Below are 27189 nucleotides of genomic sequence, written 5' to 3' on the forward strand. Positions count from 1 at the left end.
TCATGGACCAGGAGCTATGCTGCATCTTAGCTTGGGCTCAGCCCCAGCAGGAAGCCTGAGCCCCGTCAGACCTGCTGCCTAATTCCCTGAGGCCGTCCCCCAGGTTCCCACCTTGGGAGCCGTTCTCTGCTTGACAGCCCAGAATTCCTCTCCCTCCAGAAATAAAATGAGAGCTTTCCCAGGCACGTAGGCCACCATCAGTGACCCCTGGCGCCTCAAGGTCTGGGGGAAATGCTGAAAGCAAGATCACAGGCAAGTCTGTAAGGCCTTGCACACCCCACCCCACCCCCACCCCCGCTCTTCCAAGCCCAGCCCAGGAGAGCTCATTCCCCCGGGGTCTGTGCTGGGGCCACCTCTTGCTGTCCTAGAGACAGGCTGTTCTCCACAGGGACAGCTTTAGGCCATGGTTCCCACGCTTCTTTGGCTTCTGACAGCCCCCCGGGACTGGGGCAGCCCCATCCCAAGCACCTTTCTTGAATCTGTGTTTGCGCATCCCCCACAAGCCCAGCCACCAAGGAGAGCCGTCGTCCCCCCTCCCCAGCAATAGCATCAGGGGCTTATCCGCCAGGTCATCTGAAGAATATATTTGGGGTGACCGGTGAGGCTGAACAGCCTCAGAGGACAGGGGGTGGGGGGGATGGCAGGGAGCTGGGGAAGTGGTCCCGGATGGATTCCCAAGGAGGCAGGGCTGGGTGGTGGGGCTGGGGCCCTGCGGGTCCCAGGTGCAGTGTGGGGGTGGGCGCACTGTGAGAGCCCGCAGGCCCTCCTCTCCGGTGTAGGGGGCGGCTTGGGCAGCTCCTCCACCCCCCTCCAACCCTTCCTCTCACACCTGTCAGTCTGCTTAGCCTCGTTTGATGGTTGAGATTAAATTCCAGCCCTTAGCAGTGTCTGATGCTCAGTCTCCAGCAGAAACCTTTATCTGAGATTAAGGATAATGGATTTCCTTTCTTGGATAAGATTTTTTTTCTTCCTTTTTCTCTGAGACTTTTTTTTTTTTTGGTCAAAAATACGCTCGACTCCAGAAAATAGACCTTTTGCTAAATGTCTTTTTATTGACTAAACTCGCCTCCCCCCCCCCACCACACCTTTTCACGCTTCCAAGGAAATCTTCCGTTTCAAGTACGTACGGGTGAGGAGTGCAAAGGAATAACTTGACCTTCCCCTCTCCAATGGCTGGCGTCCTTCTCCTTCAGGGTCCCCCGAGTCCTGCTGTGTGCCTGTATCTGGGGCCTGGTGTGGGGAGGTGGGGATAGGGAGAAAAATAACCTGACCTCTTCCTTATTTTCCATCAGCACTTTCCACCACCACCCACATTTCCAGAAATCTAGATCCTGCTTGGAAGAAATGGGGAAAGGACTTGGTGGGGAGTCCCTTCGTTGGTGTCTGGTGGGCAGGGGTCAGTGCCACCCTCCGTGGGGTGGGGGGGAGGCGGGAGGCAGCCTCCAGCACACGTGTGGTCTTCAAGGGAGCTGGGAGACCCATTCCAGCAGCCAGGGACGACCTGTACCTTTATTTCACCTGGATCTTTCTTTTTCCCCCCTCAACAGCCCTATTACCATATTTAAATGCAAGTATGTCTTTTTTTCATTGACACTTTAAGTAGCTTAGCCTGACCTTTTTAGACTAGCTTGTTCCCTTTTGAACTTCTTTCCTCCCCAGTAGTTCCGTGTAGCTAGGACAATAGTCTTAGAGCTTAGTGGGCTTCTAGTTCGCTGTGTTTGGGGGATGGCTCTGTTTCTTTCCCTCCTTTCCTCCCCTGCTCCTGCCCTCCACGGTGCATGTATCCCCCACTCTGTCCTGTAGCGATTCTGTGTTGGGAACCTGCCGCGGCTAAGGCAGAGCCGCTGTCGGTTTGCTGCTGGCTCCTGGCGCATCGTTTAAAACCACGATCATTGGAAACGGGTCTTGACATCAGGCCTCCAAAAGTTGAAATCGGGCCTCCCTAAGTCTGCCTGGGTGGCAGAGGGTGTTTGTTTCACGTGTGCGTGAGTGTGTCTGTGTGTGTGCCTGTGCTCATGGCCAAGAGAGGCCCAGGGGAGGGGCCGCACCCACCTCCTCCTTCCCCTGGGCCTTCTGCAGCCACACGGGGTCACCTTGTCCCTTCTGACTGGGAGTCCCCTTCTGGGACACCTTTGCTGCCTGGAGTGTTACTAGACCACACACACACTTCGCGCACCTGATGGAGATCCCGAGCAGACCCTTCATTGCCTACTTGATCGGGACGCAGAGCTCAGACAGAAGAGCCAGATCGAAATCCCCATAATGTGCCTCAGGAGGTTGAAACTGGGAGACAAGCCACAGGGCTGGCCCCACGCAGGTCCCTGCAGCCGCCCACTCCCTCCTACAGCCGCCTTCCTTGGTACACAGTCAGCTGGGACTCCCGGCACCCAGCAGGCCTGTCCCTCCAGCCTGCTGGCATGCGGTGTGAGCTCAGCCCAGCAGGCAGGCAGAGCCTTAGGAGAGCAGCTGAGGTGCGGCCACCTCCTGGCCCCCAGCCTGTTCTGCCAAGAGGCTCGGTCCCCGCTCCCGTGATCCCTGGCCCATGCTTGGCCCTGCCCTGGGCATACCCTGGGAGACTCCCCTCCATCAGTGTGGGGGCAGCAGGGGCCCTGCCCCACTCCCAGGAGAAGCTCCTCCTAATCCTCTCCCATTCTCTCCGTGTGCCTTTTAGAACTAGTTTCTGGAGAATGCGTAGGAATCAAAGCCACTTAAAGGCTCTGTGACTGCCAGAAGCCTGAGAGCCACCGACCAGGGTCCCTCCTGAAAGCTGCCCCCGGGGGATTCCATTGCACTCCCATGCTCCGGAAGGGGGGTGCGGTGTGAGCGCGGCCCTTGGGCCGGGTCTGTGCAGGGCCCTTTCCAAGGTCTCTCTTTTACTCCGGCTCCTCTCTCCCCGCCAGGCTTCCCGGCAGCGGCTTACGGACCAGTGGCGGCGGCGGCCGTGGCGGCAGCAAGAGGATCAGGTAGGGAGGTGTGTGGGACAGGCGCTCCCAGGCATGCCCCAGTGTGCAGGGCAAGGTCAAGGCCCTGTTGAATCTGTGTGGCTGCGTCTGTCCACTACTGTCACCACAGCCCGGAGGGTGGGGACGGGGGGTGCGGGCCAGGCCCTGCCACCCAGGGCAGCTCCCAGTGGGGGTCACTCGCAGGACTGCACACCAAAGGGGGACTGTGATGCTCTCCTTGAAAAATGACCAGTGAACTTCTTTTTGACTTTGGACGGCCCGCCCCCCTGACAGCCGGCTTCAGGGCACCTGAAGGTCATTTCCCTCCTCGGCTTTCACTGCTGCTTCACAAGGGCTCCCTTCCTTGAGCCTCTGACCCCGCCAGAGAAGTTCTAGCTTGTGAGAGGGACGCCCAGGGCCCACTGGCATGCTCCTGGCTTCAGGGACCCTGCTGCACCTGGCAGATGGCCTTGCCGATTCGGCTAAAGCCCGAGTCCCCGAAGGCTGGAAGTGGGGCTGAGCTGAAATGAGGCAATTTCCTGAAGCCCCCCGTCGCATCCCGGAGCTCCTGGGCCCCACCTGCCGAGAGACATGGGATTGTCTCTTCCATAAAATTGCCCTGGTCCTTTGGTCTCCACATCCGACCTTTGAGGAGGTCTAGAGCCCCTCGAGTAAGGTGGGAACATCTTCCCAGCAGCACTGTGGGGTCAGGCCGGAGCCGGGGTGTGTCACGATGCCCTCTCCCCCGGACGCCCCCCTGCCTTCCTAAGCATGTGGGGCTTCTGCTGTGTGCTGGGCTCCCAGCAAAGCCTCCAGGCCTCCACCCCCCAGCCACTGAGGGGCCCTTGCTCCTCCTAGACTCAGTAGCCATGGTTTGCGGCTTTCCCCTCCCCCCCAACACCCCTCACAGGGCACTGGAGCACCCAGGGAAGCAGTTAGTTTGATAGGGCTCTGAGGAGGGCTGGGGGGGGGAGGTGCTGGTGGGGTGCCAGGAAGTGGGATGTTAAAAGCCCAGAGGGCAAATGCCAAAAACCCAAACCCTCGGTGATCAAAGACTGGCACTCGGAGGCCCTTTAGAAACATCAGTACAAATCCGTTCCATGCAAACTGGCACTGCCTCGAGCTACAAAGGACCCACTCCCCGAAACCACCCGTTGGGGATTTGCTTGGAGGGGCCGGGAACCCTCTGGGGGCTGGTGAGGGTCAGCTAGCCAGCGAGCTGGGCACCCATCCTCAGCCTCCGCCTGCCCTAGCGGGCCTCCAGCAGCCCCCGGCCCCCTGGCCTGTGTCCCTTGGTGCCCCCTGCCCTGGGGGCGGGGCGCGCCACTGCCTCTTGTCTCCCTGTTCCGTTTGGTTTTTTAACTTGAGTGCTTTTTGGAATCGTTACAAACGAGCCTCTGTCCTACCTGTGCCTGGGGGGGGGGAACCACAAAAAGAAATCTTGAGATTTTTGAGTGTTGTGGGTTGTTTTCTCCGTTCAGTTTCTCTCTTTATTATAACTTGGATTATGAAACTAAACTTTAACCCGAAATTAACCCTGCCTCTCTCCCCACCCCCATTCTCCTTGACTTCATGGCAAGTTTAAAGGGCAGCATGGGGTTCTTTGCGAGTCTGAGAGCGGTCTCCCCATAGTCTGTGCCCCCCTCTGCCCTGCCCCCACCCTCTCACGCCCCACCCCCACCCCCAAGAGCCAGGCAGGAGTCCCATCCATGCCCCCCGCCCCCTAACTCCTAACCCCAAACTCCAGAGCCATCTCCAACCACTCTTTTTTTTCCAGGATCAGTGGTGTTTTATTTGTAGCCATTTCCATCGGGAGCCAAGTCTCCCAGGGGCCATTCGAGGTCAGCCATGCTCATCGCTGCACTGTTAGTGAATTCTATTCAGGAGCGTGCTCCCAGACCGCCTGCCCCACACCAGCCTAGGGTAGCGCAGGGAGTAAATCCTCAACTCGGAGGTGCCTGCCCCCAAGGGTGCGGGCTCAGCCAGCAAGACACAGGGCACCCCTCGGTGCTGCCTGGGGGTCAGGGGCTTGGGGTGTGCCCCGGGGCAGCGACTAGACGGTGCCTGCCAAAGTCAGACCGCCACCTGGGCTGGAGGACACCTGCCCCCGTGTAGACAGGGCAGCCCAGCCCCTCACCTCCATCCCCCCTTTGGACCTGGAGCAGGGTTACAAGATGGGTGGGGAGGAGGATCTCTGCCTGTCTTTCTTTCAGTGCGTTTTGGCCTGTAAGGACTGTCCCCTCCCTCCTCCTAGAAGATAATCTGGACTCCGAGCCTGGTGGGATGGCCAATTACTTACCTGTTGTAGTGGCCCCTTGGTGGCATTTTGGCAAGTACGTGAAAGGGGCCGCCCAGACGCTTCTGGGTTTGTGCATCAGCCTAGGCCAGCAGATGGTCACGGACGGCTGACCGCCCAGCTCTACCTCCACCTGCCCCTGCGACCCTGTCCCACGCATGCCAGCTCCTTCCAGCGGGACGGGGACGCTCCTTCAGCCTCCCGAGCAAGCAGCCTCCGCCATTGGAGGGCGTCACAAATTCAGGCTCATTCTCTTCTAGGAAGAAGCTGGCTCATGGGGTCTGTGGAGTACCGACCTTGAGCTTGGTGCTCTGCTGAACCCAGCAGGTGGTTCAAAAAGAGTAGGAAACGAGGCCTCTGCTCCCCAGGGGCTGGCTGTCAGACTTGGTCCAGGGATTAGGCATCCAATGGAAGGCCCTATTTTGCCTTTCATTTTTGTCTAGCTTCACAGCTTTGGGGTTTTTTTTTTTCTTCCATGTTATGACGTACTGGGGGAGCTTCCTGAGGTACCGAGGGCTGTGGGGGTAAGAAGCAGCTTCGATTTTGCTCAGCTTGGCAACTCGCATCTGTCAGGGCTATGGTGTCAGGGTAGGAGGTCCAGGGGGCCTTGAGCTCTGCACCCACCTCAGCCAAGTCCTCGGGGCCAGCCTGCCCACCTTTTCCTTAAGTCACCCCGATCTGAGGTGAGCAGGGCTCAGGTGACCCCCCCAGGGGAAGTCCCTGCCGACTCCTAGATAAGTTCACTAGCAGTGGTCACTTTTCTTTTACCTTCACCCAGGAGTCTGAAATGTCATCTTTTCTTGTGCTCAGTCGAGAGTTTGTTTGTTTATTTTGATCGTATTCATTCAGTTCCAATGGCCTCATCATGTCCCACCCGAACCTAAATCCAGTTTGGTAAGCGACCCCACCCCCCACCCCCTACCCACACGCAGGTGAGGGAAGTGGTTTGGATTTTCAGGCTATTTTATTTCTGGGTGACATCATGGGTGGGTCTGTGTATCAGTCGAAGAGCTTCTGAGCCCCCTGCCCACCCCCAGCCCGTCTCCGGCCCCAGCCAGGACCCCTTACTGTACTTTATACTTGCCAGCTTTATTCCAATCTAGTAACATGAGTTCCTGACGGTGGTGGTGAGTGCGAGAGTCATGTTTCTGTTGTCTTTTCTCTTGCTTGGTTGGGGCTGCGGTGAGAGAGTGTCTCTGAGGCATACTTTCCCGCCTCTCTTACACTAGGATCTGCACACCTCCTCTCAAACACTCTTCTGAGCACGCTCAGCGGGAAGGTTTGTCCACACCTATTAATCCTCTCTCAGTGTCCAGCTTCCTGTTAGTACCAGCTGGTTTGCATGTTTTTGCTTGTTCAGATGAAACAGTTCAAGAAACAAACTCATATCCAACTCTCAAGAAATGTCTTTTTTTGTACACTTTCGTTTTCGATTTTTTTTTTATTAGTTACAACTCCAAAACACCTGTTGTCCAGTAAAACATTTCACACCTCCCCTGCCTGTTCTTAGAGTGTATGTATCTGTGGGACTGAACTAAATGCATGCACTGTAGTAGATGTTCTGGTAGCCGTAGCTGCAGTTGTAGAACATGCATTGTTGAGTTGATATTACAGGGTCTGCCACAGCCCGGCACGGCACGGCTGTCTGAAGGATAGCGTGGGGCGACCAGGAAGAGAGGGGGCTCCATATTTTCAACGTTGCCAAGGGGCGCTTGGATCCATGTTCTCGCCATCAGCCACCACCACCTCCCCTCACACTCCCTGCTCCCCCGGTCCAGCACCGGGTCACCACCCTCAGCCCTAGGCTTCCTGAGATCTCTGTTGATAGTGACCAACGCTAGCAAAAGAGAACGGAACCAGGATTGCGAGGAGTCTGAAAGTTCTTCCTTGTTCTTGTCTTCCTCAGATGGTTCTTGAACAGAGCAGGTCTTCTCTTGTTTCTTAAGGCCTACCATCAAGGCTCCTCCAAGCCCTCTGCGCCTTGAGCCCTCTGCCAGCTCACATCCGGCCCTTCAAGGAGACAGGTCCACGTGGCAGTCCTGTGCGGTCTAGTCCCTGGGGTGGAGGGAAAATGAGTCATGGCGGGGAAAGGGATTCAGATCTTAAGATCCTCGGTCTGCAGACAGGGAATGCACTGGGTCGTAGTGAAGGTTAGCATTTCTTCTTAAGGTTGGTGAAGATAAAGGAGACGCCTTTATTTGAGCTCTCCAGGGGGCGGGGGATCGGGGGAGTAGCGTGACATTCCTAGTATGGAGGTTACTGGCACAGCTTCATGGGGAGGAGGAGGGTAGGGGACAGGAGGACCCTGAGACATTTAAAGAGGAGGCCACAGTTCCCTCCATCTCCCTGGTCCTGCAGCCTCTGCAGGGCTCAGGGGCGTGTGCGATCAGTATCTCCAGACACACCATCTCCCCGACATTAACGGTGACAAGCTGTAAAGGAGTGCCAGAGGTCTCTTAGAGCCTTGGGAGATGGCCCTGATCTTTACAAGTTACTGGCACGGGAAGTAATAGCCAACCTGGGACGTGCTCTTTAAGTCAGGCCAGTGGGTGGCCTCTGCCATACTGCCACAGGAGGACGCCAGAGGAATCTGAAGCTTCAGGGTAGAAGTTACTTGTTATGGGAGGCTGAAGCCCAGGAAGCCACGGAGTCCGTGCAGTTCCCCCAAAGAGTGCGAGGTGTCACCGTGGGATGGCAGCTCCACAGAGAGCAGCGGCACGTGGAAGCCCATGGCTTCATCGGCACAAGCAAGGATTGCACGCGAGCAGGCCAGGTGGCCATGGGACAGAACAAGGCCCCGGAAGGCAAATCTGGGAAGAGCCGTCCTGAAGGGGGGTAAGGGTGGGCAGACGGCAGAGAGGACAAAAATCCCCCTTAGTGGCCCAAATCCTAAGTCTGCCTCGGCCAGGAAGACGGCTTTGCTACCCTGTGACCAGACATCCTAAAGGTTTCGGTGCCAGTAGGTAAAATGGACAAAAGTAAAACGCAAGTCAAGACATAGACTACCTAGTTGAACTTGGACCATAAAGAAAACGCATTGGGGAGGAGGGTAGATGCAGGTGCTCACGAAGCAGGCGTGCCCGTCCCACCCCTCCCAGGATGGTTTCCACATTCCCCGTGACAGCCTTCACCTTATTTGTGTGAGGGACTGAGGGGCATGAGCAGTAGTGTCCCCCACACAACCCTCCAGCCGCCGGAGGGAGCCGGGAATTGTTTGCATCGTTTGTGCCATAAGCTTTAGGGTCTCCAAGTGTTGCTTTCTACAAGCATGCACTGAAGGTTTGCTTTGTGGCAGGCACCAAGGAATATAAAGTCAGATGACATTTCTTGCCTGCAGTGGTCTGAGAATCTAGATCCCTCCTGCTGCGAGTCCCGATTTCCCATGATGCATTGCTTCCCGTCAGCTTCATTTAAAAAAGGAAAATGGATCACTGTGCTGCCTCCATTTCTGAAGATGGCTTTCCCGCACTGCCATCAATAGGATCCAGTGTCCAGGAAGGAGGGCTGCAGGGCAGTATCTCTTCTTTCCCACCCAGACTCCCTGTGGCTAGCAGCAAACATCCACTGGGACCTGGGGCCTCAAGATGGCCACATGTGGGCATAGGGTCATGGGGGCGCCCTCTCACTGGGATAGAGCCACATCTGTGTCCGTGGAATAGAGCCAGTGCACTAGCCCAGAGGGAGAGCAAATCCGTGACCTGTTATGACCAGCTGCTGCAACCAGCCAGACTTACCCAAAAGACCTTGCCCAACCGAACGCATGCCTCCCAGTCTGTGGCCTTGTGTTCTGGGGATGGGCACCTCGTTTCTCAGTTTGTCATGAAACTCTTCGTTCCTGGGAGAGCCGGGTCTTTCACCAGAGAGAGTCCAGCATTGGATTTCAGTAACCCCAGTGAATTTATAATAATGTGCTGAGCTGCCCACTGCTGACCTCAGCTTCATTCATTTTCCAAGGGCTTTGGGACCAGCCCCGTTGAGGATAAAATACATCAGCTGTAATCAATAATTTTGTAATGGAAACACCATGCACTTGATAAATCAACTCTAGTGCAATTAGTGACTAGTCTTGAAGCCCAGACCTGAGTATAAGTTAATCCTTAGGTGAATGGAGTGGGGGAATGTTAATGGTCTTTTAAATCAGTGGAATCATCTTCAGAGGGTGACACATCTGTGCCTGTCCCCCGAGCTGGGCAGCCCTCTCTCTCACACTGGCTCAGGAGCCCAGGCCCTTTTGTGTGCAGGAGGGGTGGGATGTGGGGCCCCTAAGGAGCATGTAAAGCACACGAGATGGGCAGAGGGACCCCTTCTTTGCCCCCGGGGCCGGCTGGGGCTACTGCAGGGTGTGGCAAGGCCCAAAAGCTGCCAAACCCACATGTTGGTGAGAGTCCTCAAAGGAACACAGACCTGAGTGCATCATGGTCCCTTACGTTTCTTCAGAGTTTCGATGGCCATGACCATAGCTAGCCCATGAGACGGGCAGGAAGGCAGAAGGTTCGGGCCTGGCTTTACATGTTTGTTTTTAAGAGAAAGCTGATCTGCGAATGGCTGTGTGACTTACTCAAAGCCACACAGCCGGTCACTGAGAGAGCAAGGCTTTGGTCAAGGGTGAACCCTGAACTTCACCCCCTTTAAGAGGCCCTGCAGAGAAACCATGTTTGTTTCTGATGTACTCGCCTGCTGCCCAGAGGCCCCTGACATGCACATGTGAGCTTCACTGGGAGAGCCCAGGGGCCGGCCTCGGAGCCGGCGCTGTGTCCGCAGGGGACTTGGGCCCCAGTGCCTCACAGTCGCATCTTTCAGATGTAGATTTCCAAACTGGGCCCAGGGCACATCCACCACGGAATTTAATTCAGCAGCTATTTATTGACTGTATAACAACAGTAATTATTATTACACGTGGCAGGCACTGTCCTGGGCCTTGAGGCAGGGAGCTTTGGGGTGCATCAGAAAACCCAACTCAGCCTGGTTAAACGTTATGGGAGACTTGAAGGTCCATGGAAGGGTGGGCCTCATGTGCAGTCTGCGCAGGGGAGTCTGCCGTCCTCTTAGTTCCGCCCTTCTTTTCGCTTCAGTATTGTCCAGTATTGTCTTCACGTTAGCTTCCCTGTGGTGCCAAATGGCTACAAGTTTCCTTCTTCATATCAGCCTGTCTAGAGGAAGAGGGGGTCAGATGGTCTCAAATTCTTGCAGACCCCAGAGCTTTGTGCTATTTGGCTAAGGCCTGGTTGGGGAGAACCAGTCACCGGGAGTGGGATCCATGACCCCCACACCCCGAACTGAAGAGCCCGAGAAGGAAGGATGCCCAGAGGATAGTCTGTCTGGGTGCTGATAAAGGCGAGTAAGGGAGCCTGTTGCCAGGTGGACAAGCGTGAAGCCCACCACAGCCCTGGAATCTCCTAGATGAAAACAGAGCACAATCTCTGCCCCCCGAGTATCTCCCAGCCTCACAGGGAGGCTAACGGGTACTTACAATATGACGCCGTAAGTCCAGCAACAGAAGGGGCACAGAGGAGGAAGTGATTGGCTTTGGGAAGTCAGGGAAGGTTTCACAGGGGAGTGACTGTCTCCACTTTGAAAGGACAAATAGGAGCTCCCCAGGAGCCAGGGGGGACAGCATGTGCAAAGCCACCAGAGCCCAAACCAGAAGCCCTGCAAATGGTTCACTCCTACTAGAGTATAAAATGCAGTGGGGTAGGGATGGGGCGTGGGGAGCCAGAGCAGGGGGCCTTTGGTGACACGTAAAAGAGCCTGGGTTCACACACCCGGGAGCTTTGGAGAGGCCCGAACCCAGGAAGTGACATCAGATCTGGATGTTAGACCTTGACAGCAGGCTAGATTAGAGGAAACTAAAAAGCAGGAAGATGAGTGACAGATCATGGACAGTAGACGTTCCAGAAGTGTTCATATATCACTGCCCAATAAGGGGTCTCCGGCCTTTTGCTCTTACCCATTAGCTGATTAACTGTGGGCTCAGCATCACTCTGGGGTCTGGGGTGGGATGCAGGATTTCAGGGCATGGTCCATGCCTTCCACAAGCTCCCAGTCTTCTGGGGCGGACACGGCACACGATTGTTACAAGAGCTGGTCTTCAGTGAGAACACATTCCTGGCTGGTCGGAGAGCACTCAGCAGGCAGGGAAGCTCCGATAGGAGGCAAGACTCAAAGTAGATCCTAAAGGGTGTGGTGTGAGGGGTAGCAGCCAATGCTTGGGGGACAGTGGCAGGCTGTCTGATGGGCAGTGGGGGTATAGGCTCGATGAAGTAGAGGCAGGCTCTAGAGCCTGGGAGACCTTAAACTCCAGATCGATACCATTCTACTGGTGGGAGAAAGGAGGTCATATGCTTTATGGTGGTGGAACTTGGCAAGGACAGAACCAGCTAAGGAAGATCAGCTGGGCACCAGCCCCCCCCCCCCCCACAACACAGCTCTGTCCTCCCTAATCCCCCCGGCTGGGGATGGGTTTGCAATCTGGAGCAAGGTTAGGGGAGCAAGCCGATGTAGGGGGGCATTCGGTCACAGTACTCTGCCTCAGTTTCCTGTGACTCTCCTTTGCTTCTGCCAACAAGCTATTACCCATTCCCTGCTTGGGGCTGCTGATTCCCACTCCCGGGCCCTCATGGCAGCCTCTGTCCTTCTCTCTGCTCCCTCCATTAAAATTGGCTCAGACTGCCAGGAAGCCACACATGATTAACCCTCGCTGGAGTGCCCCTCCTCAACACAACACTGTATCCTCAGCCTTCTTCCTGATCGGTGAGGTCTTCTGGATGAAAGGCAGGTTCTGACTCTGGAATATGTTTTGCATATATCCCAGAGTGGTGCCTGCCTTCTCCACCAATATAAACCATCCGTTTGTATTTACCTCCAGGAGGCAAAGTCAGCCTCATTCTTAGTGTAGATGAGTAATTATTATGCAGTTGGAGAAAGCAGAAAATAAAGGGGCCCTCTGTTTCTGAATGCTTATTAATATTAATAAAAAGGTCTCCCCTTGCCAGCTTGGGGTCCTGCAGCACAGGAGGTGGGCGAATCATGCTTTTGAACAGCCATGATTGGCTGTTGGAGTTAGATCTGTCAGGATGAGAGAGCCACGATGAAATCCACTCTACAGCATGGATGGGAGGGTTCCAGCCAGCATCTCAACATTCACCCCTGTCCGGGAGGTCCCTTAAGGGAAGGAGATGTTCCAAGTGATTGATAGAGTGCTAGAGTCACTTCCCAGCCAAGTAGAATACATGATGCTAATAGTAATATGCCGAGCACTGTGCTAAGCCTACCTGCCTTACCCCCATGTAATTCTCATAATCCTATGATGAGGGCACTATCATTCTCTTTCCCGTTTTTAAACATTTTTAAAACGGTGGCTTGTAGAGGTGGTGGAGACAAGATTGGAACCTGGGTCTGTCTCGTCACATCAGTGCTCTCAACCGTGTCAGCAGATGCTCATCGCACCAGCCCCTTGGATTCCTGAGCGGGGGTCTGCATTCTTCACACATACTCAACAGAACACCGCCGCTGCCCATCAACTTAATTCTCCGTATCCTTGGGGGAAGAGAGACCCCAAAACCACTTATAAGAGGCGTCAGGAAGCATTATCTGCACATTTTTGCCCCAGCTTCTGCTGTTGCAGACTTAAGGTCATGGTTCTGTCTGGGTTTGGCTGACATTTCTGATCTGGTTTCCGGTCCCTACATCCTTTTCAGACCACAGGCAGACAAAGGAGGCCCAGAGGAGGCGTGGTCGGGTAAGAGGGAGCCAGCCTGAAGGTGATTATTATTATTTGAAAGGAGCCTTTAGCTAAAGCCTGAAGGAAGTTAGCCACTGCCCAAAAGAAACAAGGCGATGGAGCAAGGGAGGGCCTCTTTGGGCCTGACGGACCTTCTCCCGTTCTCGTTCTCCGGAGGGATGAGTCAACATCGCTTCCTGTGAGCGCCCAGGCCTGAATCTGTAAGGTCGCTGGGAAGCCGAGGATTGGCCACCCAGTTGCTGGGGCTTTGCTTTGGGCCAATGCCGTGGAGGGGCGGGGCCGGAGGCGGGAGCACCAGGATCCTCGGCCAATCGTCCCGCAGCGAGGCTGGGTCCCGGTACTATGGCAACGGCGAGCAGGGGCTCATTTGTTTTGTAGATGAGTAATTACTACGCAATTAGAGAAAGCTAAAAATAAAGGGGCCCTTTGTTCCTGGTTACTTATTAATATTAATAAAACGGTCTGTCCAGGTCTGTGGTAAGCAATCAGCGCAAACCTGTCTGCCTGTGGTAGAGCACTGTGGGAGGCGAAGGCTGCCCAGCCCCGCTCTCGGCTCTCTTTCTAGAAGTTCTTTTCAACTGCAACCTGCCGAGGGTTGGCTTTCCAGGCCGTGGGGGAAAGAGAGGCTGAGTCTTACAGACCCACTCAGGATGCCCCGGAGTCAGGGGTCAGGCACTGACCCAGGGGAAGGGTCTGGCAATGTCAGCCCACCTCCAGAGAAAAGACTAGAAACAGAGTGGCAAAACCAAAAAACCTGGACCGACATTGGAGGATCCAATTTTGTGGTGTATCCTTGGACACATTGTTTGACTTTTCTGGGTCTAGATTGTTTAGCTCCAGGTGCATGAAATAGTCTTTAAACCTTCCACTGAGGCAGCCCCTGAGATTTCAGTGTCTCCTCGATCACCTGACTTGAAGAGAAACAAGTCCGGCTTGGATATAACTTGCTGGAGGGTTACATCGTCTTCAGGGACTGGCCCCACAGCAGTCCATGCTCAGGTCTTGGGGACAGAAACAGTTCAGAGGCTTCTCTTATGTCCCTTCACCTTCCCAGGATATGGGGTTGCCTTGTGGGTTGATCAGATAAGGATGATAAACAATTTTTTAAGACGATTAGAGCATGGGAAGAGCAGGGACAGGAAGATGTGATTCTGGTCTAGCTTTTGCCACTCCACAGGCTAGGGGATTTGGGGGCAAAGGGTTTCAGACTAGAGGGTGCTTGAGGACCTTACAACTCTGTAGCTCTATATTGCTAGTTTCCAAAGCTCTAGATCCCTTGTCATGGGAGGTGACAGTGACAGTGCCTTAAGAGCTGAGAAGAGTGGAGAGAAAGTCAGGGGCTTCCAGATGATGAGAATGCATTTGAAAACAGTCCTGCATTTTTTTTTTCGTGCATGAAGGCAGTGGGAGGGACAGAAATCTTTCCACAATCGTGTATCGCTGAAAAAAATCTGTTGTTAAATTTCCATCCTTGGGTGTGGTTGGTTAAACTTTTAGGACTTGGCGCTCTGGTTGGCATTTATTAATAAGGGTGGACCTGTTAACAGCTACTGTCGGTGAGCAAGACTGAGCTGGGGGCACAGTGGCTCTTGAACTGTGCGGCGTGTTAGAATCACGTGGAGAATTTTTTAAAGTCCTGGGCCACACTGCAGACCCATCAAATCAGAATCTACCACTGTCAACTCCAAGCCTCAGTCATAGTTCAAGCTCCCTTGATCAAGTCCAATGTGTAACCGTGGACGCAAGCACCAGCAGGTTCTTGCCAGATGCAGAGTCTCACACCATCCCTGTGACTTCATTATCAGCATCCATACCTCACGCGTGGATCAATAGAGCCACGCCAGGCAGTCCTCCTACCTCCTCTCATGACCAAGGAGAGGTGGCCTGAATCCTGAGCCCGGGGCCGTCCCGCCCGCCACTGGACCAACAGGCCATGAAGTCCATCCCTCCAGGGCAGGCTGAAGGGGTCTTCGTCCTCACCGATAGGACGGGGCCTGTCCTGGCTGAGATTAGGGAGCATGTACATATACAGCCGACGGCCTGGAGCAGCCATAAACGTGGAAACAGCTGCCCTCCTTGACTATCTGATGAATGGGGGCCTTTTGGTAAGGTCGGAGCTTGTTTGTTATTAAACAAGAAACATGAGAAACTAGAAACATGAGAGGGAGCTGAATGACTCCGTGCTTGGCTAATTAGTGACATGTATGCGCCCGTTTTGAACTTCAAGGACACAGAGCTATTAGCGTTTACATCAAAAATGGATTAAACTCCTGTGCCTTTATAATCATTAAAGACAGGCTGCTCAAGTGGAAAGCCTTTTTTATAGGTCCTTAAGGGGCTGCCCTTTGGACATCCTCCCCACCCTGCCCCCTGGTGGTGAAGCCCCACAGCAAATACTGATAGTCCGGGGGCAGTCCAGCTCCCCAAAGGACTGCCCTCAGCAGAAAGCCGTGGTCTTCCGGGACCCACACCAGCCCTCTGGTCACACATTCCACAGCAATACTACTCTGTGCCGGGCCTGTTCTGCGGTGTGGCCCAGAGGAGGGTGGTCTAGTCCTTAGGGAGAGAGCCAGCCCCCTATCTCAGGTGGCGGGCATGGCCCAACCCCAGGCAGCCCCCAGTCTGATGGGGGAGACATTGCCGCCAGGGAGCTTTCCAATTTGGAAAGAGCAACAGAGCCCCCACCCTCAGGAGCCGGCACTCCAGCATGGGAGCTCTGGTGCCTTGCCCCTGCAGCCTGTCTGAAGCAAAGAAAGATCCAGATAAACCCAAGCTGTCTTGTCAGACGGCTTCCTGTAGGGAAGGGCTGCTGAGTAGCAGGATTCTGTGTGAAGAGCACCGGGAAGTTGCCTTGACCTAGTTCGAGCTCACATTCAGTCCTGTTACAGACACTTTTCAGGCATGTTCCCTCACTGCTCCAGCCCTCGGTTTCCTCATCGAAAACCCAGAGCCATAGGACCGATCTTGCGAGTTGTTACGGGCATGAAAAAAGATGGTATTAAGCACCTACCAGTGTACCTGGCACACAGTAGGTGCGCAGTAAGTGTTAGTTCCCTTTCCAGCCTGGTACCGTTAGAAGCTACAGCTTCTAGAACTGTGTGCCTCGTGCCCCGAGACCCCGAGGCTTTCCCCTGCTGCACCTTCCCTAACTGGGCTAGGGTGCGATCAAATTCTCACCAAGCTTTCATCATGACTAAGAATGCTACAAGTGTGTCATTCTGGCCTTGGATTTCTGGGGCATCACGCAGAAGGGGTCCACTGAGCCTGCAGTGAGTGGAATCACAAGATCCAAGCTAGGACCTGACACCTCTGGCTGAGGACAGGCAGGCTGGAAATCAGTGAGTGAGCACACACAGCCCGGCAGCACCGGGGGTGGCCGGGGTCACATGGGGAAGAGCCACACCACTTTCTTTTTTGACAAGATAGAACTGGATGCAGACCCAAGCTCAAAACCAAAGCAAGGGACCTTCTCAGGACTGAACTAGAAGACGCTTGGAGCAGCCGGACTGTTTGGGAGAGAGAGAGGCGGAGATGGAGAGGGAGTCCTCCCTGGCTCTGTGCTCCCTGTGTATATTTCCTTTCGGTGCTCAGGTCAGGGACGCCGGGATCGGAAGCAGGGGCCTCTTGCCATTGCCCCGCCGGGTGGCAGTGGAGGCCGAGGCCTGTCTCCCCCAGGGCTGCGTGTGCAGCGGCCAGCCGGCTCAACGCCGTGTTTCATGGGTGCCGGTGGCTACTGGGTGGCCTCCCCATCTTGCCTCTTGCAAGTTCTAACCCCTGTGGGCCTAGAGTCTGAAAGCGGTTCATTTAGAGAAGGGGCAGCAGGATGTGAGTGTTAAAGCCGCTTGCTTCAGCCACGCCATGAACATCTGGGCTTCTCAGGTTCAGTGCTCCTGTTTCCCGAGATGCTTTAGAGGTTCAGGGCCAAGGCGCTGTTGAATCACCCATTTATTTCAGAGAGGGATCCTGGACCCCGCTTGCGTTTGAGACCAGAGTCCTGAGCCGCGGCAGCTTGCCTTCAGCGGTGAAGGAGGTCCTCCAGCGGTGGAGGCATTGCAGAGCAAGCACCAGGCCCACCCCAGAGAGCCCTGGCGTGGCCTTCCCTTCCCTGATGGCCCTCTCCCCCTTCTTCCTTAGACACATGCAAACAGGGTCTGTCCCTTGGAACCCTTGGGGTCTGGGAGAAACAGGAACCTGACAGCGACTCCATTTGCTCTCATGCATGACAAAGCCTGGTTTCTTTGGTTTCAAGGCTATGCCATGCCCCGAATTGACACCTTGAGCAGATGGCATTTAACCACTAACGCCTCTCCTCCCCTCACCTACCTTCCCAACCAACCCTGGCCTGGCCCTTTGTGAAGGGGAAGCACATCCACAGACCAGGGCCGATCATTAGCAAGAGCATCAAGATAGAGAATGAGCTATTTTCTGTTGAGATTGTATCTCAACATAAAGTACGTAGTCTTCGCCACGAAGCTCTCAGATGGGCTCATTCTGGGTGTTTGGGGCTTTCTCCTCACACTGATCTGAGGAGGAGGAGGAATCTCCACTCTTAGCACATGATGTGAGGGATTCAGAGCCGCCCGGGAGTGAAGTTATCTCTTCAGAGGGGTGTGATTTGACCCGAAGCTTAGACCATTCTATGTAACTTATCGGTCCCTAATCCTCAGTTCTGCCGTCCCTCAGCTCCCTCCCCGACACGTGGCAGTGTGAACCGGCAGACCTCAGTGTCAACCTCAGGGTCCAAGGCGCACTCAGTTTTGAGAGAGCAAGTGGAAACCGCAGTCTTCTAAGACTGTGGCACCGCAGTAGTCGACATTTGAAGTATTTGTGACACTGACTTTCCTGTCAGCCCGCTGGATGAGCAGACACTCTCCGTGTGTCCTCTGCGGTGTTTAAGATGAGCCAGGCATCTCTGGATGTGTCCAGGCTTGTTGATACTGGGCTGTGTTCATACCTCCCGGTAATATATTTGTTTGTGTATCGAGACGGAAAAGAAAACATCATCACGTCACTCTCTTAATCCTCCCCTAGTTTTAAAGTGTTTCTTCTCCTTCCCTTCGCTTGAATTTTAGCAGAGCGTATATATAGTATATTAAATTGACTGTCCCTGCATCTGGGCCCCTGAACTGATGTGATTCTAATTTAGTGTGTCAAACAGTTTTCCCAGGTTGGATGTATTGCTGGTCCCCTCTCTCTATCTCTCCCACCTTCAGGCTGAGCTCTGGAAGGCAGGTTGGAGCCAGGATCCCTGGGATGTAGTGGCCGGGCAGACTGCTGGCCTAGAATCCCCACCCCACCCCCCCACCCCCGCCCCTTGCTCTGCTGGAGATGCGTTGTAGTAATTCACAGCTGAGTTTTTCTCCTTCTGTCAGCAGGAACAGGATTATCTCTTCATGCTGACCTTTCCCATTTGACCATCTGCATTAGTTTATAGCAGGCACTATATCCACAGGGCACGGAGACTTCAAAGGGGGCCCCTCAACTCTGTTCCCAGGAAGGCCTTGGCTGCCCAGCCACCATTCTTCAGAGCCCGTGAGCAAGGAGTGGCTGGCTGCTAAGAGGGACCCATGATGGCCTCCACTGTTGACAGCCCGTTGGCACTGGGGACCCAGCATCCCTGAGCACCCAGTGTTGTAGGGGAATAGAGGCAGGTCACTCTTGTTCGGGAGAACATAGGGCCCCGTGAGAGCCCGGAGGGCACCCCACCTGTTCACATACCTAGCCTTAAGGAGCACCCTGCTAATATGGGAGACATTCTCTGCTGCATGGAGCTTTAAATGAAGGCAGATAGAAGCACAATATGGACAAGATGAAGGGAGAGGGGCAGTGACTTTGACCTCGTTTTCTCTGGCATCCACCTGTCTATGCAGCCCCTCCACTCATTCCTTTTTCAGTTTCTTTACATTCTTTAAAACAAACAAAACCCCTAAAACCCAGTGTGCTGAATGAACACAGCCCTGCCCTCAAAGAAGATCACAGGGGCTTCTGCTCCTAGCCCTCCATTCAGTCGGGAGCTGGGGGTGGGGAGTGAGAGCCGTGAAACTCCCTTCCCCTTGGCCCTGAAATGCATGGTGTAATGAGTTCTGTTTTGGCAGCATGCTGCCTTCTGAACTGGGCTGGGCGAGGACGGGCCCACCATTGCATTTGTCTGGCCCTAAGCAGCACGTACTCTGGACATGCACCATGAGCCACCAGGGCCTCCCCACTGAGATGAGACCTGGCAGCTGCGGATAATTTGCAGGGCAGATGATTGAAAATGTCTTGAGGGCTGGCCCTGCCCTTGGGCAAAATGTGAGACCCACCAAGCCAGGACGTAGGTCTAGCCTGGGGACTTGGCAGCGCCCTGGCTTGTCCCGGATATGTGGGCTGAGCTCATCCAGAGAAGATTTGGTAAACAGCTCCTTTCTCTGGGTCGGTAATAATCCAGTTTTCAGGCCTTGGAGCCAGACAGAGATGCCCTCCCGGGGGGTCACCCCGCATGGCTCTGGGCTCTTGCTTTTGCCTCAGGTCCAGTGGCATCACTTAGACATCGTGCAGATATCTGGGCTTCTGTACTTTTCCTAGACCTACAGTGAGGCTGCTCTGATTCTCCCTCTCCTACGACTTCCCCACCCCTGGTGACTAATTGCACTCTCAACCCAACCCCTCCGACCACAGCTGGGCAGAGCCACGTGCAGACTGTGTGCCCGCTGGAAGGCAAGCATCTCCCTGGGCTTGCATCTCGTACCCACGAGCTTTATATCCAGGCCCTCCAGCTGAGGCTCTAAGCCTGCAGGATGGACCTCTGTGAAGGTCTCTGGGCTTTCCTGGACCAGCCATCGAGGTGTTTTATTCCTGTGATAGGCAAGAAGTTCCTCCTTTTATCCAACTCTAACTTTAAGTCAGATGCATTTCCTCCTCTTGCTGACCTCAGTGAGGTTCCACATCCTTGCTTTCCTGTCCCCCGCCCTTGTCTCAGAGTCCTTCATCAGGTCCAGTGGGATTAAACGCACCAGATACTTGAAGTGGGCCCCTTTGTAAATCACTTCCTGATTTATATGGCCAGTGAGTTGTATTTTCCTATATCAGATTTTCCTAAATCTGCCTATGGTACCTGCCTTATGGGGCTCTGCTTACACAACTATTTTAAAAATAGTTTTCAGCTTGACAAGTTGGAAACCATTTTCTTTCTCACCGCAAGCCACTGAGAGGCAGACTAAGGCAGACAGCACTCACATGGTACAGATGGGGACTCAGGCGGGTGAGGGGTTTACCCCAAGGCACACAGCCCTGAGGTCAGGGCCGGGGTCACACTCAGGTCTTCTGACTCCAAGTCCAGTGTTCCTTTTCTCAATGCCACAGCTGCTTCCCTGAGCATACCGGCTGCCTGGGCCCAGAAAGCCCAGAGGATGCTGGGGCTGGGGCTGGGGGTGAGGGGTGAGGAGGAACCTGTCTGGGATTAAACTGCTGGGGATGCTGCCCAGAGCCGCTGATGGAGAGGTAGCCCTGCTCCCCACAGCGACCCCCCCCAAACTGCCAGCCCGGTGCCAGACTCGCCCCATGCCACTTAACACTCACACCTCCTGCTGCAAAAATGCCAGCATGTTTGCAAGACGGTGTCCTTTCCTGGGACAGGAGGCATAACGTCCCAATTTATAAAACAGCACTGTCTATTCAGCAACACATGCCAACACACACATACACACATGCACGTGCGCACGCCTCTGTATCTGAGCAGTAGACAGGGTACCCTTGCCCATTGAGAGTGATGTCCAGTCCCCTCTTCCTGACCCAGCCTGGCTTGTGGGACTATTTCCAGCCTCTCAAAGTGAGGCTCACTGCTGGAGCAAAGGCACCCTCCACCAACATACTTAATGAGAATTGCCTGAAGGCTGATTTCCATAGAATGCATCCTCAGCTCAGGGACTCAGTGTCTTGCTTTCTCTGCTTTCTCGTCCTGCCTCTCAGGTCACAGCTCAGAGGCAGAGATGTCCTTCAGTGACTCCCCTTCCTCTGTACCAGCTAGTGATCAGTAGGAACTTCCCTAAAGAAGAACCCTATTTTGTCCCTAATGCCTTGCCAGGTGCAGCTGCTGACAGGTCTGCATGCAAAGTGGCGCTCCCCACTCTCTCCTGAGCAGGGAGTGACCGTCGCTTGCTAGGAGCCTGCCCAGAGATGCGCAGGTGTCCGGATGGCTTCCTTGGGGACATTAACCTGCTCTCTGGAGCCGGGGTCTTCTGCCTACAGAGAGATGAGGAGGGAATTGTTGGCTGCAGAGCACTGAGCTGTGGCTCCTCTGGCCCCCCAGCCCAGCACTGGGTGCCTACTGTCTGCCAACTGTGCCCTCTGGCGGGGACCCGCGGCCCCCCGTCTTTTACCCGTGGCTGGGAGGAGAGCTGCAAGGTGACTTTGAGCAGGGATCGGGCGGGCACTATGAGGATATGGGAGTTGGGGATTAGAGCTGCATTCTAATAGGGTGCCTTCTTCACAGTGTCATTCGCTGGCAGGTGACTGAGCGGGGAGGGGTGTTGTACGCTAAGAGGAGCGGTGTATTGTGAAATCCCTTCAGGCAGGCTGGTAAGCTGTAGGCCCCCGGGCACACAGAACAGAGAGAGAGGTAGCGGGATGGGCAAGTACCCCGAGCCCTCTGTCTTCTAATCGCACAGAGGGGGCTGTTTCTGGACAGCATCCTTCTATGGGCATGCTACTTCCTGTCTCTAAGGCTGCTTCTGCTGGCTGGATTGGTTTCTGGGTGGCTCTCCCTGATGGAAAGATCCAAGACCCAAACCCCCCTGCTCCCCAGCCCCTAGGTAGGTGGGCCTACCCACAGTCTTCCTGCATCTTCCTCTGGCCAGAGGAGCAAGAAGCCAAAAATATCTTTCCATCTTTCCTTGTGGGCCCCCTCCCCTAGCCTCTCTTTACCCTGAAACAGAACTGGCTTATTATTTTGCATAGCAGGGGTCCGCTGCCTGGGTAAACCAGGAGTCCACTGTCTGAGCTCTCCGTTTTCCTTAGCCCAGAGGAAAAACGGTGTCAGACCAAGATAATACTGCCTTTGAATATCTGGGCTTGATATTTGCCTCCATGGGTGAGAAAGGCCAAATGTTATCTGCAAGTTTAATCTTCGGTATTCAAAATTCCCGTCCCCTTTGTCTGCCAGTACATTCTAAAATCAGCCATTCACTTGCTCTGAGCCTCTGTGACGTTTTGTCTCTTTAACCTGTTTTCTCCATCGGCTGGTTTACCCATTTCTCTGCTTCAGCTTCCAGGGGGCCTCAGGGCACCTCGAGGTATCAGTTTCCCTTTTCTCTGCTCAGTCAGGAGCCAGACGCAGCTGGTTGGATCTCCTTTCTATCTTCGTGCCCCATCGCAGTCTCTGCCAGCCTGGCTTGGGTGCGTGGTCCGTCTCTTCCCTTCTCTGGGGCAAGGCCGCAGCCCAGAGTGGGGCTGCAGGTGTTGAAGGCAGCTGATCATGGGGCAGAGAGGGAGATGCCAGGGCAAGCAGGGGGAGAAGACTGTAGTGAGAAGCAGCCCCTTGGAGTCCCGCTCATCTGGTTCTTCCTCGTGGGTGAGCCCCAGACTCACAATCAGCTTTCAAAATCAATGAGAACTTACTCTTACGATTTTTAAAAAAATACTTTGCCTCCCATGTTGGAAAGAAAAAGTTTAAGCTGCCAAGGGGAAATGAAAAGATGAGACAAAAGTAACCTGGTTGTAACTGAAGAAGAAAGAATGGAATTGGGGGGGGGGGGGGGGGGGGGGGAGGGGGGGGAGGGCGGGGCTAAAGCTCAGGGCCCAGGCAGGCTCTCCAGCTGCTCCTCCTCACCTGCACTGTCAGGATTTGTGGCTGTGACGTCTCCTCTCTGAGGACAGGTGCGTTCCTAGCTCTTGGTCTCAGTCTGAGTGTATGTATACGAGGGTAACGAACAGAAAGCAGGCATTTCAGTCTGATGTGCGTTAGCTGTGAATTGGCTCAGTCAGTATGCTCTGCATTCATACTTCTTTGTCTTTTTTTTTTTAAACAAAAGGAAAAAAGTTTAAACCCCCCCTTTCCTTCTACTGCAGGAGGTGAGTGTGGGGGTGTCCTGTAGAACCATTGACATTCACCCAGCTTCGGCCCAGGCCTCTAGTTTCGCCATCCCCACCCACCCCCTCCCTCCATCCCCTGCTCTCCACCCCAGAAGGGGACCCCTGCCACCATCATTACGGTTATGTCAAGATGCCCAAATTTTCCATGACATATCCCATCCTCCGACCACGTTCAGTACTGACGACTTTCATACAGGGCTATAAGTGGGGGTGGGGGGAGGAGGTAGCCAGTGGGGAGGGGGGACGTGGTTGGGGGGGCTGGAGAATGGAGATCTTTTTTGGTCTTTTTTTTTTAAATACAAATTTGTCATTAAATGGATCCAAAAACAAATAAGAAAAAGTGGAACGAACAAACAAAAAATTTAAAATCCCTTCCCCAAAGATTTTTTTTTCCTGGACACAAATTGCTTTGTTTCCTGTCACGTTTTAATATCAATATTAACACAATGTGTAGTCTAAAACTAGTTCCTTTGTAGTTTGCATGGGATGTGAATGCTGTTTCAACGTGCCCAGACCTAGACAAGACTGCATGAGCACCAATTCAGATGTGAAAAAAAAAAATCTCTCTCTCTCCTTTCCTCTCTCTCTTCCATATATATCTCTATTTCTATCGTGATAATTTGGTGGGCAGTGAAGCACCTCGGGTTGGTTGCTGTAGTGTGTTGAATGATTGTTTTTTTATTCTCTCTATTTTTGGAGCTCCGAGCTTCTTAGTAGTAGCCTGGGCTGAGTATTCTTGAGTCCCTGCTGATGTTTTCGCATGGCCTTGGTTGAGTGTTAGAAGTTGGGCCTCAGCTGTTTTTCTCGAGTGTTTGGCTTGTAATGACCGGTGCATGCCTGGCTTCTGGCCTCATACCCAGCTCTATTCTCTGCACACCAGTCCTGAATAGCTACAGTGCTCAACCGAATTTTGGCGCGCCCGCTTCCCCGGCAGGCTCCAACCCCGCGCGGCCCGGAGGCTTCCCGGGGGCCAACAGCCCAGGACCTGTCGCCGATCTGTACGGCCCTGCGAGCCAGGACTCCGGAGTGGGGAATTACATAAGCGCGGCCAGCCCACAGCCGGGCTCGGGCTTCGGCCACGGCATAGCTGTAAGTACCTGCCTCCTTGGCCCTCCCGCCGCCTCCTGCCCACCCGTCTCCCGTGGGAGAGTGTACCAGAAGGGCCCAGGGGTGGGGGCTGAGGAGAGGGCAGTGGGTCCCCATGCTCACCGCACCAGCCACCTAGGGCCGGAGCTCCGCTTAGATTTTGCCTGAGCAACCGGCTGGCGGCCGTGTGATGATGGCGTGGAAGGAGCACGGGCAAGGTCAGGTTCAGATCCCCACTCTGTCACCTCCAATCTGTATATAAACCTCACGTCCCTGGCTACAAGATGACAAGAGGTACGCCTCCCTCCAAAGATTGTGAGAGAGTTCATGGAACTGGGATGTGTCACCTGCTAGCCCATAACAGGTGCTCGGTACCAGCCCCCTGCTTGATCCCTGCCTTCCGGAGACTGCCGGGTGGGCCGTGGGAAGTCCGAGCTTGGGGACCACCCCCCACCTCAGGATAGCAACCTTGGGGGACAGAGGCCCCGGGGCCTGAGGTCCAGAGGCAGCGAGTGCTTGGCCCTGGGACATAGTGTGGGGTTCACGCTCCCTCCCAGGTGGCTCCCTTTGCTAATGTTTCTTAGTTTCCAGGTTCCAAGTAAGTCCCCATTGCGTTCCTTAGCTGCAGCCCCGCAGAGGCCAAACGCATTTGATATTTGTAATGCTCTGTGGTTCTATAATCTAACTAATCCAGGCAATGGAAATTTGCTTAACAGATTTGCATGCTGTTTTCAGATTGTATTGTTCTTCCCCCTCCTGGTGTGTGTGAGCATGAATGTGCCTGAGCCCACTCGCTCGCTGTCCCTTCCATTTGGGAAACAAATTTGGCCCCCCTCAGTGCTAGCCGACCTCAGCATCATGGAGGCAGTTGGGTTCCGGGCGATTTGGGGGTGTCTGCTGCTCTAGGCCCCGTCCCTGTCAGGAGGACCCCGCCTCGGGCTGAGCTGGAGAGAACACGGCAAGTGCAGACAGTCTGGGCCACCGAGGCACCCGTTCCCGGCACTGGAAACAGCGCACACACGGGCACACGCACAGGTGCACACATACACTCTTAACACATGCACACACACTTTTCTCTCACATGCTGCCTTAAACATGCACACATACTTTTCTCTCACATGCTGCCTTACACATGTACACATACTCTCTTACACACGTCCTCTCTCTTCCTCTCTCTCTCGCACACACGCACACGCTCTCATACTCTCTCCCTCTCATTCACACACGTACTCTCTCACATATACATACACACACTCTAGTACACACATATACCCACAGACACTCTCTCACACACACATATTCTCTCTCTCTCTCTCTCTCTCACGCCCACTGCCACCACCCCTGCCCCTGCAGTTTGGGTCCTTGTTTATTTCTCCTCCCCAGCCGATGTCACTTAAGCCCGCAGCCCGGGGAGTCAGGCCCCCGGTGAGCCGCAGCACCAAATCACAGAAGCCGCGTCCGGGGGAGAGCACCCATCACCGCGTGTAGAGCACGACCCTTTTCCATTTTCAGCGCACAGAAACACAGGCCCTATTTGTTCTTGAAAACCTGGGTCTTCTGACCCGTGTGCTGTCGCCGCCTCTCGGAAACAGGCACAGGCGGCCTCCCGTCGTGTCTGCGCAGGGCTTGCTCTCTCCGCAGCTGGAGCTGTTGGGACCGCGGGGCACAGACACGGTTACCTTGGCCTCCAGGGTTCAGGGCAGCAGCGCCCATCACTCTGGGCCCAGCCCCCCAGCCCCCCGAATCTGGCTCTCGATTTCCCTCCCCGGGGTGAGCACACAGGCTGGGGGCTGGGGGGTGGGGAGTGGGGGCCGGAGGGCACGGAGCCGGGGAGGATGGCCCCCCGGCCCCACATGGCGCGGCGCAGTGTCTCAGAATTACATATTCATGCTGGCAACCACAGTCTAGTCCTAGAGATAATTTCCTTTCCCAGAATATGATAATCTGTTCCCGTGTATAGCGTGCTGATGACCTTAACAATTGTGCAATTTTAGGGACCTTTGATTGCAACGGCCTTTACAAATGGATACCATTGAGCAGGTGCTTCTGTTGCCATCCCACTCTGAGGTATTACCTTCCCTGCCACGCGTCTCCGCCCCGCCGGGCGTGGCGTACGTGCACGCGCACGGGCGTGCAAGTACGCGCGCCTGGGCTCGTCGCGCCCGCCCCTCTCTCTCCTCTGCCCCGACCCCTTTTCAGGGGGGTGGGGGCCAGAACTCCAGTCTTTTACTCTCTCATCCCTTTCTCCGGCTTTAATCATGACCCTCCCCTTTTTTACCTTACTGTCTTTTTTATTTTTTCTTCTTGATTTGGTTCTTTTGATTTCATTGCCTTCCCCACCCCTCATCTTTCTCCGTCTTGAAATACGATCAAGAGTAGGAAACTGGAAGGTGATCTGGGGGCTGTGCCTGTCCGAAGGGGATGGAGGCAGGAAAACCCTGGGCTTCGGCCAGGCCCCAGGGGGCGGGGGGGGGGGGGGGGGGGGGGGGGGCGACAGGGCCCCACCCCTCCAGAGTCCTGCGAGATGGCCTTTTAGGTCCCTGGGCCCTTTTGGTCTCCCAGAGCTCGCTGGCTTCAGCCAGTGGGGTTCATGCAGTCAAAACAGCCAGACTCCATCTTTTAGTGAAAAGAAAACATTTTTGCCAGTAACTACTGAGTAATTATCCAGATTACCGCAGGAAAAGCAAATTAAATAAACGACATCACCTGCGTAAGGTGGATTTGGATCCCTGCCAGTTTCCTAACCTTTTAAACTGAGCTCAAGTTAATTAAACATTTTTTAAATCACTTTGATGGGGATATGGAAGGGGCGGAGTGGAGGAGAAGGGGAGGTTGGGGCAGTCAGTGAGGGAGCCTCTTGCCACAGTCTTCATTGGAAAAGGAGTATCTGTTGCTCTTGAGAAGAGCACTGAGAAGGAAGAGGGGTTCTCTTATGAAAGCTAGATGGGTACTATGTTAGCACGTTGGCTGGGGGCTTGAAGCGTGGGTCTGTCTCTCTGGAAGGGGTGGGGGTCCCAGCTGGGGCAAGTTGGGACACTTGGAGAAGCAAGGCTGGA

General features: G+C 54.6%; 1 protein-coding gene across 2 annotated transcripts in view; it reads left to right on the forward strand.

Annotated features, from left to right (window-relative positions):
- The window catches only part of MSI2 (musashi RNA binding protein 2), a 387255-nt gene that overhangs the window by 353520 nt on the left and 6546 nt on the right, over positions 1-27189 (forward strand). Inside the window, exons 11-13 of one of the 2 annotated variants that reach the window (XM_039241135.1) lie at positions 2901-2963; positions 23928-24136; positions 26128-26200. In XM_039241135.1, the coding sequence (XP_039097066.1) occupies positions 2901-2963; positions 23928-24136; positions 26128-26169 (314 nt within the window). In that variant the 3' untranslated portion in view covers positions 26170-26200. The remainder of the gene's footprint in view (positions 1-2900; positions 2964-23927; positions 24137-26127; positions 26201-27189) is intronic. The other variant, XM_039241136.1, reaches the window with a different exon arrangement.

Source organism: Hyaena hyaena, unplaced genomic scaffold (assembly GCF_003009895.1).
Source record: "Hyaena hyaena isolate Hyena2069 unplaced genomic scaffold, ASM300989v1 scaffold_189, whole genome shotgun sequence".
Taxonomy (NCBI): domain Eukaryota; kingdom Metazoa; phylum Chordata; class Mammalia; order Carnivora; family Hyaenidae; genus Hyaena; species Hyaena hyaena.